The 11,042-nt window shown below is 39.9% G+C and overlaps 1 protein-coding gene across 1 annotated transcript in view; it reads right to left on the reverse strand.

Annotated features, from left to right (window-relative positions):
- The window catches only part of osbpl1a (oxysterol binding protein-like 1A), a gene marked incomplete in the record, with an annotated part of 68,128 nt that overhangs the window by 47,180 nt on the left and 9,906 nt on the right, over window positions 1-11,042 (reverse strand). The window contains 8 exon segments of the mRNA XM_024258891.2: window positions 1,471-1,515; window positions 1,783-1,850; window positions 4,764-4,908; window positions 9,544-9,629; window positions 9,774-9,885; window positions 9,980-10,054; window positions 10,132-10,217; window positions 10,293-10,422. Of these exon segments, the coding sequence (XP_024114659.1) occupies window positions 1,471-1,515; window positions 1,783-1,850; window positions 4,764-4,908; window positions 9,544-9,629; window positions 9,774-9,885; window positions 9,980-10,054; window positions 10,132-10,217; window positions 10,293-10,422 (747 nt within the window).

The raw sequence follows: 11,042 nt of genomic DNA on the forward strand, positions 1-11,042 counted from the left end.
ATCAGCACGAGTGGAAAACCAGCCAAAAAAGATCAAGATGGAGAAACTTGAAATGACCTCCACATGTAACACCAGTCCTGTTTGGAGGCTTTTCTAATTGTTGCCACTGAAGTACATCTGTTGTTAATTCCATGAACACCAATACAGCTGAAATTGATTAACGAGGCCCTCAGCTGATTAACCAACCAGAAAATTATCAGACAGGTTTAATTCAATTCATGCCAGGCCCAATAAAAAAGCGTTCCTTTAATTTTGGTGAGCAGTGTATTTAGAGCAATTAAAAATAATAGAAATTTTGAGGTTCATGTCACATTCACAGCATTTACAAAAAATATCGATAATGTTATTGATTTTTGCCGATATCGGATCGAATCAATACCCAAATGTTGAGCATCGCCCAGACCTAGTTCACGAATAAACAAAACTGAATTAAAAGGGCTATATGCACGACCTACTTCCGTATTCGGTGCATGACCGCTCAGTCGTTTACGGTTGGGGCAGTGGGCTGTTGTTTATGTGGAAATATTGGAGTATTTGGAGTTTACAGGAAGTCTTTTGGAGCTACCAAGAGTCAACCCCCACCCCTCCAAACACACACGGACAAACACAAACACACGTCGACATGTTGCCACATCTTGGTAGGGAAGAAAATAAATAAATAATTACTAAAATGATGGACAGTAGAAATCTGGCTTTGTACTGAAATGAGGAACATTATTTTAGGGACCTGTCCACATCAGTGACCCCCCAATCAAGTTCACAGAATACGCTACCACAGAACCCCCCAGATCTAAGCGAAGAGCCAGACCCAGGAGATCCCACTGCAGCGAGACGTTAACTGAGAAGGGTCAGTCACTGATGTGGAGGATCCCTCAGTGGAAAACACTGCAGTTAAAATGTAAAAGGAGTAAAATAGATTAAAAGTAAATAAATAAAAACAGAAATAAATAACCAGACAAATAAATAAATAAAACAGACATAAATCAGTAAAAGTAAATAAATATTAATTAGGTAAAAAGAGAGCATAGAACAAATATAAAATAGGTTTCTAAATTTTAACTTAAAGCCAGATTAAAAAGGTAGGTCTTGAGCCTCCCTTTAAAACATGCCAGCTGTTTTGACTAACTTAAGTTTTTTCTTTTTTTTTTGTTTTTAGGCTAATTTAGCATTTAGCTAATATTTTAGCCGGCTATCAGCTTCAGCATTTTCAGCTATCAATTTCAGCATCTTCAGCGACCAAATTTAGCTTACAGCATTCACACTAGCATTATTGCAGGTACATATCTAGTTCATAATTATGTTCAAAAGTTACAGTTTTAAAGTTTTAAAAATTTAGTTTTAGTGTTTAATAAATGTTTATCCTGTTCAGCCGGCAACCTAAAGTGTGTTTTTTTATTTCGGACCCTTGTGCGATTGAGTTTGACACCCCTGATCTAAGATGAGTAACAAAAATAAAGGAATTTGCTTCACCTTCCAGATGAGACCCTCAAACTTCTTGACATGACGAGTTGAACCCTGCAAAGCACAAAGGTAAGAAACATAATCCACAACAGAAATCAAATCAAAGAGGATGGGCCTCTTTAATTATAACCCTTTAAGACCTGAGGCATCTTCAGTGATACTTAGGCACAAAATCTTTAGGATACTGTAACTTTTCAACTGTTAACTCAATAATTCCAGCAGATTCTGAAGGAGAAAAGCAGCATCTGCCTTTCTCCAGTTACAATAAATCACAGAACATAAACTCTGGATCTCCAGTTAAAGGGTTAAGATGATATTCACCCGATGAATGTTGGCTTCCAGAAACTGTTGCATTGCTGTTCCACTGGCCAAGTCCAGCGCTGTCTGACCTGAGAGGGAGCATTTACACAGAACAGGCTGTTTTTGTAAAGAATGAGGGAAAGTAACCTTTAAAAGATGTTTAAATACTTGTTACAATCAGCCAACAGACAAATAAATGACAATGTCGTTCATGTTTTGAGACATTAAAGTTAGACATGAGATCTTGCCTAAACAGACCCAACACAAAACCAGGTCTACAAAGAAAACCGTTTACACAACGTTAAACCATTTAGAGTCGGCCTCACAGATCAGATGGAAACCTTACTGACAAATCCAATGGAAAGCTGACCTAGACACAGCAGGATTGTTAGGAACAGTGTGTTCATCGTCTTATCCAGGTTTCAGTAATCCACATTCTGTTCACCTGTTTTTATCAAAATCCTGGTGGATTACTCTCTAATCTGCAGCCAAAAGGTGCATTCACACCAAACGCAATTGGTGCGGCACCGCCGGCTGCGCGATTTGAGTGACAGGCGCGAATTTGGGGGCACAGCCAATATTTAAATATCTGAAGTTTGACAAGTCTACCAATCAGGAACTGAGCTTTGGGCATGTGACGTTTTAAGTGACTCGATCAGCAGGTAGAATACTAATCCAAAGCGAGGGTTTTTGTCCAGAACTTTCATCTTTTTCCTTAACCTGAAGCCACAGGTTTGCAGAGCTCATCTGGCTACTTTGGGGTGAAGACGTTATACACTCCGGATAGATTGCCGGCTTTCTCTCCTGCGGCGGAGCTCACTTACTGGATATGCCGGCAGAGAGAGAGAGAGACGCTGCGAGGTGCAGAGGCTGCTACTTTTAGTTTTAGTTTTTTTCTACTTTTAGTTTTTGAATTTGTTGTGCAAATCGTGTTCGGTGTGAATGCACCTTAAGGATTGGAGAAATGGGAACCTCTTGGTTTGTTGGCTTCCTGCTTTAGGGAACCACAGTGAAACATATACATTATGGTTGGGTATCGATAATCATTTCCAGAAACTATTCCATTCGATTCACAAGAACCTGAATCGATTCCGATTTTTTTTTAATTCTTTCGATTCTTCAATTCAATTTAATTTTGAGTTTACAGATTTAGACTCATTTGTTTAGAAATACATTAATAATCTAGTATATGATTTGAATATATTTATATTAATCTGATCCAGTTCACATACTGTAAATGTATCAGTGAAATAATGAGATTGTTAATATCATCCAGTGTTACATGGATTCTCTGAAGGAGAAGTTCTAACTAAAATGTTCAGATCATTAACATTGGAAACATTGTTCTGCTTCTCCTGGAGGACGTTTCAGTTTGACCACTAGGTGGAGATTGTGCTGTAGCATTACAGCTTATTCCAGAAGAAGACAGTGTGAGGAAAAAATATGTTTTAGATCACAAATGGTTACTTTTAAACAAATATTTCCTTAAAAGAGTTTGTAAAATTCATGTCTTTGAGTTTATAAAGATGTTCATTTAGTCAGAATGTATGTTTGGGTTGACTGAGCGTTAGCATTAGCTGTCCTATGGGAAATTCCATTAAATGTTAGCATCATGCTAGAAGACTTTATATAGGCTTTATATCCTAAATCAATCTCTATTTTTATGATTCGATTATTGATCTGTTAAGTTTAAATCAATTCAAATCGATTATTCGATTTTATTAACACGGCCCTAATATACAGTACCTTTATCCAACCATCACCTTTTCATCCTCCTCACTCACACCAGCCACCTACATGTCTCTACATCCATGAACCTCCTCTGTGGTCTTCCTCCAGAACTCTTTCCTGGTTTCTCCATCCTCATCATCCTTTCACCATCATCATCACTGTTCCTCCTCTCATCCTGTCCAAACATCTCCATCTGCTTCCCTGATCTCCAGAACATCTACCATGATCTGATCCTCTGATGGATTCATTCCTGATCCATCCTGGTCACTCCCAAAGAGAACCTCAACATCTTCATCTCTGATACCTCCAGCTCTGCTTCCTGTCTCTGCATCAGAGTTTCTAAATAATGGGTACCCAAACCTTTTCACTCAGAGGGACAAATTCGAAATGGGAGCCCGGTCTAGGGGACGAATACAATATTTTTTTTGTATTTCATGAAATAAAAAGGGGAAATACAGAATATATTATTTAATTCATTTATTTTTATTCTGTATTTATTAAGGTAACACTCATCACTAAGAATAAAAAGTAAATAACATTAGTCTGTGAAACCTTTAACAGGAAAGCCTCACTGGTCATTTTTAATTAAAAACGAGAGCAAGCTCAAACAAACTTTCTACCAATAAAAAGAGCAAACTTGGAGTCCACTGCCACTCACTTGTGGATTGTGTCACCCACAGCAACAGGCATAGAAAGTGCTAACAGCGCCACCTGGAGACCAAAAGAATACTACAGTCGTAGAGTTTTGGAACACAAAATCAATGGGAAACGGGTAACGGGTTTTAACTAAACACGCCACAGCTTCTGCAGCCACGACTTGGCGGGCCAAGAGATAATCTTTTCTACCACTAAAATTGCTTACTTACATTTAAATGTAAACTTCTGGGGTTCAGAGCGCACCCACGTGAAGAAAAGAGCTTCTCTAACTTAGAATGGTCACAAAAGGTAAAACCTGTAGAGGTTACCAACATTCCTACAGAAATGAAAGAACTTCCAGCTGTCCTGATTGTGCAAACACAAACAAACAGACAAGACTGTAGACAAAGGCATAGCAGTGAAGGAGGGGGGTGAACTGGACGGCTGTAACAGTTTGTACATTTCTTCTTTTATTTCAGTTTATTTATTCTGGTGCTCATCTTCAATAATTTATACAGCACGGATGTAATTTCCCTTTAGGGATAAAGGAAGCATCATTCAAATCAATTCCGACAGGAAAACTATTGAATATCAGCTCTCATCCAAGGCAGTCAGCCACGGCTGACACGTCTCACCGTTCTTGTTCTTTGAGTAGGGGCTGGCTCCACTCTTCAGCAGCTTCAGGGCACACTGCCTCTGGCCTCGATAAGCCGCGCAGTGCAGTGGAGTGTTTCCCAGGAGATCGGTGCAGTTGATATCTGAGGGCTTTCTCTTGGTGAGCTACAGTGAGCACACAGGACAGAACAGTGGAGATATGTGGCCCCATGTGTCCAGCACTTCTTTATTATTCTACGGAGACATTTAGCTTGACTCTTTGATTCCTCACACAAGAGCTGCAAAAGAAAGGGCTTTCACCGTTTCTCTTTTCTTCTTCAGAAACAGCGTTTATACAAGTGTCACTCAAAAAATACAACTTCAGAGCTGTTTACTTAAAAAAATATGGCGCACAAGTACCAAGGCAAAGAGATGACTCCTATGCTCATATAAAAAAAACTTGAGAACTACAGATAGAAAGCTCTCCTACACCCAGAGACACATCTACTGAAGATCTCACATCTAATTAGTTTAATTCACACAACTTAATTAGGTAAGTATGGAAAGTGCTTCCCAGAGAGGTTGAATGGATGAGCAGTGAACTGTTTCATCACTGAAAGACGGTGGGGACATGTTTCAGCTGTTTATAACAGACTGCAAACAGATATGTTATTCATTTGTTGCTTTAAACAATTGTACAACAAACACACGAGACTATAGAATGATCAATCTTTGAAAGACAGTTTTCATCTTTTTGAAGATAGATGTGAATAATTACAATAAACTGTATCACATTTCAATGCAGACTGCACTGAAACGTGACTGCATCAAAATAAAACTACAAAGGTGGGTTTATTATGTTTTTTTATTATTATAAAATACTTCTGATCTTTACTTTGACACCACTGAGGGGGTTAGTTTTTTCAATCTTGAATAACTAACGAAGTAAAAACAAAACAAAAAGAAAACATTATTGCTCTAATTTACCACGTTAAAGAACAGTAGGAACACTTTTCTGAAGAATCCAAAAATATTAAGCAATAAATTCTTATTAATATCATAATTCAAATGTTGATATACTTTATTTTACAGTTCACCACAACAGTATGTAGAAAGACCTGAGAGTGATTATAGTTTAACCTGTTTGGGTGAATTTGACCATTTCAAAGACTGGGATAAAGCAGAAAAGAAATAAAGAGTACTGAAGAAGGAAGAAATTAAACAAGAATAGAACTATTTAGACTTTGGACTTTGTTTATTATTATAATTTTTAATATAGTTATACTTCATCATCTTGACAAAAATGAAGGCTAACCCCGGGCTTACACCGCTATCACCACGGCTCCATTGCGTTTTGGGAGTGGACTAGCTACAGCCGAAGGCTTACACCGGCTGCTGCTCCAGCCACAGCCTGTGAAAGCTCAGCCCAGACAGAGTAGTGCTGGATCTCTATGATCAGCTTCTCGTTGTCCATGGTTATGACTGACAACGCTGCGCTGCAACACACTTTGAGTAACACGAAAATTACGTAATGTTTACGACACGATGAAACCGGCAAGTTCAGCGGAAAGTTCAGTTTATTTTGAAAAAAAAAACGGATGCACTTTAAATTCGCTCGCGTGGTTTCCGGTTTAAGTCGTGAATAGCCCCAACTTCACAGAAAGTGATGACGATCAGCTGCGGCATCTGTCAAAATTTGAACCAAATGAAACGGATTCGCAGCGACGCAGAGGTCAGTCCGCAGACGCAGGACGTGAACGCCTGCAGTGGAAGTTTCTCTCGCACTTTTAATGTTACGAAAAGACTACGGCGCACACATCATGATGCTGAAGCTGTTACCATGACAACGCGACATTAAATGAAAATGGTATGAGTAGGGTTGGGCACTGAAGTTCGGTTCCAAGTAGAAACCGTCTTGATTTAAGCGGTTCTACTGAAAGAAACTGCTGCAAACGGTTCCGCATTTCAGTGAAAGTCTATTTATCTGACTACATCTCAATCACTCCTACTCTGTTCAGTGCGTTGAAGTTCTAGTCAATCCTTCTGCCTTTCCTGCAATAGTGGGCGGGAGCATAAAAGACTGCTGACGAGGCGAGCATGAGAGCACACAGTCATTTCACAGCAGATCAAAGAAGTTTTACAGGTCGCTGTGTTCCATCAGTCAATCAGGAACTCAGCTTTGTTAACGTGATGTTTTCAGTGACCCAATCAGCGGGTAAAATGCTAATCCAATATGAGTGTTTTTGTCCTGTCACAGCACGGCGGTCCAGGACCACAGCAGAGCTCGCTCAATACACCGGCAGACAGACAGTCGCTGCAGGGAGCAGGAGCAGCCTGCTCGGGTCTCCTGAACTGAGATGTTTTTCTTAGTTTCATCAAGATAATGTTAAAAAAGTTCCCCTATTTTTACCCCCCTCTCAGGTTAATGTGGAACAGCCTTCAAACTCAGTCACAAAGACACAGAAATACAGTGGAAGCGGCTGCTATCCAGACACACCCCCTAATGAGATACAAGCCCCGGTAACGAGAAAATCTTTGAAGGATTTCATTTTTTTTTTTTATAGAACTCCTCACAATGAATAATCCTGATCTATCAACGTTATATGTATCTTCCATTCATTGGAAGTGTGACACTAGCAATAAATAAACGCCTGATCGGATCAGAAATGTGTCATGTAAACACGCCAGTCAGAATACTCTGACCCAATCAGACTCTTTCAGATCCAAATTTCTGTCCGGTATAGACAGGTGGGTAATACCGATTATTGATCCGTTCAAGCTGCATGTAAACACACATTCCAATCGTGTGTCATTACTGTGCTGGATTTTACCTCATTCATAGAGGGTACAGCAGTCTTTGGAGCACCAACAGAACCGATCAGCTGCTCTCCGCGAGCGAACTCTTTTCTTTGAGTAGAAAAGCCGATTCACAGCTTTCATGTGTGAGAACTTGTTCGGACCGCAGTCCGTCCGGCTGATCTGCACGAGAGATTCAGGAGAACCACGTCTCCCGGGAGAACTGTCTCTCCGAGCGGCTTCAGGACGGTATGAGCCGGCGGATGCAGCTTTTGAATGCCGAAATGCTGCTCCGTGCACCGAACAGTCCTGAGAAACCGTGTAAAAATCACATAAATTCATGTTTCCAATCATATCCAAACAGAATAAAGACTGATCTTATTCCCACATATTTACGTGACGGCACATTTCACACATGGATTTAGAAAATTATGAGGAACAGGCTCTTAAAAAGATTATTAATAATAATAAAATCACATTAAGAGTATCATCTCGCTCTATACATGATCTTTGTTTGTTTACAACAGAACTCATTATTTCTTCTTCTACGACTATTTCCAGTATTTCAGACAGTTCTGCGCATGTCAACATGATTTATGTAGATCAACTGTGTGGCGCATGGAAACGTTTGTTACCATCTGATAAAGTTTTTCAGGGTCCATGTGCAGAGTTCTATTCTAATCTGATCCTTGATCTGATCGATCAAGGACATTTTGCACATGGAAACACAGCTAGTGACAGACATCCACAGGCAGCTGCGGCGTTCAGCTAGGATCACGTTTGACAGGCAGCGAGCAGTGAATTCACTGCGCGCGTAAAGAGTGGAGGGCCACCGGTTTGCGGCTTGGAGGATGTGGAGCTCTAATTTAATAAGAACAGCCAGCACATCAAAAAACAACGACACCCAAAACTAGGGCCGGGAATCGATTAAAAATGTTTAACTACTTAATCGCAAACTTGGAAAAAAATTAATCACGATATTGTTCTTTTTTTGTCACAGTATTTGCTCACCACTTATTATCTGTGAATAGTCTCAATATGAATTCACACATTTAGATGGTTTATTTTTAATTAGTGCTGTCAATCGATTAAACAATGAATCAGATTAATCACACTTTTGTGTTGTGATTAATTTGATCAATCACAATGTTTAACCAGGTCCATTTTATATGACAATATGTGGCTCTTTCTTTTTTTTCAATTTTTATTTTCTAATAACAACAAACAAACAAAAAAAACAATTAAAAAATGCTAATTATCCCACAAGCAATCTTAAAAACAAAAACAGGCCACAGAGAACATTTTTCTTTCATTTTTATTGTCTGAAATGTTTCAATTTATCAAGCGACCATCCCATAAGTGGGATAATACCTGACGAAGTGATTCTACGCACGCCATGGACGCCTGAACCACCGAGGCAAAGCGATAGACTGTTTCTTAGTAATGTGTTATTAACTTGCGTTAATAAATATTAACACATGAATTCTTTTTGATTAATCACATGCGTTAATGCGTTTAAGCTCACAGCCCCAACCAAAACATCAATTTTTGACGTGGAGGTCTGAACCATGCGTCAATATGTGACGACTTGGGAATGAAAATGTGTTGGTTTGGTAAGATGTAGGCATTATTTTTTATTACTGAAGAACTGAAATTGGTTCTGAATAGGAACCGAAACTTAAGTCAAAGAACCGCTTTGACACCGGAACAGAATAAAACCCAATCGGTGCCCAACCCTAGTGATGATAACGAGGAAGAAACCATATGACACAAAAATGCAATTAACAAAACACAACCCGCTAAAATGTCTGTAATTAGTTAATTGTAATTAACGTGATAATTTGACACCCCTACTGACAGTACAGTAAGTTTAAGTTTAAAAAAACGACTCTTCATTCATCCAACAGATCTCGCCATTCATGTCTGTTGACTAAAGTTGGAACAAAACATTTACAGAAACAAAAGAGCTCAGGTTTTTGTCTCTGGTGGGAGAAATGCGATCAGATATCTAACGTTGACTCTTACCAGCTGACTTAATGTGGACAGATCTCCTTCACGAGCTGCTTCCAGAAGCTTCTCCTCCAGTTTCCTCTCCTCTGTCCTCTCAGCAGCTGAGCATCCAGGATACAGTGAGATTTCAGGAGAAGACATTAAATATGTCAATGATAAAAATGAACGTGCATCAGCAAATGTTGACGGAGCTAACACGAGAATCGTCTGGAACATCTTCAAATAGGAAATGACTTCTATCTCACCTTCCAACATGCCTCTGATCTCAGCATTCTGAGTGACATCTTTGGGAACTTGTGCTGTCCCATTGATGACAGTAGCACATGCATCATAGTGCAGCAGCAGCATGACAATCTCCTGATTCATACATTATCGTTTGGTTGAATGGATAAAAAAGTGTGCATAATCAAAGATGAAGAGAGTGCATTTTTGACATTTGTGTAAAAGATACCTTTCTTCCTGTGAAGGCAGCTTTATGCAGAGGGGTGTCTCCAATATTATTGGGCAAGTTAACATCTGCACCTGCCTGCAGAAGGAATAGCACTTATGCTATCTTTGCAATACATCCAATCTGTATCTGTTAATGAATGAAACAACTTCTACCTTAAGTAGTTCCTTCACAACTTCTTTGTGACCAAAATAGCAGGCCAAGTGAAGAGGCGTCCATCCTAGGTTAGACTTACTTTTACCTGAGAAGACAACACACAATGATGGATCTCACAAGGATGGTGTTACAGCAGCAGTCTCAAGTGTATTTCACATACCTTTACAGTTGATGTCGATCTGCCTCTCTTCGTTAATCTGGGACACGAGAAGCCTCTGAACTCCAGGCAGATCTCCATTCCGGGAAAATCTCAGGAACTCCTCCTCTGGCTCCAGCTGCTCCATGGAACCCTGCAGGCCAACCACAAAAGGCCCATTTTAACATTTGTTGGATGCAACATCTACTGAAAAAGAAACGAGAGGTTATAGATGATCGCCATTCAGAACAGAAAGCAATGTTTCTAACTCTGTTTCCAAGCACAAGTCGAAATAACACATAGAATTACAATAACGCACCAACTGAACCGAAAACCCTGGTCATCGGCTCCTCCAAGGTCAGACACGTAAAGCTCAAGGGAGCTACAGTTAGATGTTACCCCGGAGCCAGAGTTGGTGACATCGAAGGAAACCTCCCAATGTTAGCCCAGAGTAAGGCGAGGTTCCGCCCGACAAAGACAATCAGAGATTCTTAAATTAAACGTAGAATCGGTGTGTGAACTGGCTAAATCTGTGTCAGACAGTAGTTTTCTCTGGTCCTCTCCCAAACGTAGTCAGTGATGAAATGTACAGCCGCTTTTCATCTTTTAGCCGCTGGTTAGCTAAATGGTGCCCAGAAAATGGCGTTAGCTTCGTGGATAACTGGAGCATGTTTTGGGGAAAGCCCAGCCTCATGCGCAGAGATGGCATTCATCCCAGTTTGGACGGAGCGGCTCTTCTGTCCAGAAACATTTCTGCTAGCTTTAGCCATGCAG

This window comes from Oryzias melastigma, linkage group LG4 (genome assembly GCF_002922805.2).
Source record: "Oryzias melastigma strain HK-1 linkage group LG4, ASM292280v2, whole genome shotgun sequence".
Taxonomy (NCBI): domain Eukaryota; kingdom Metazoa; phylum Chordata; class Actinopteri; order Beloniformes; family Adrianichthyidae; genus Oryzias; species Oryzias melastigma.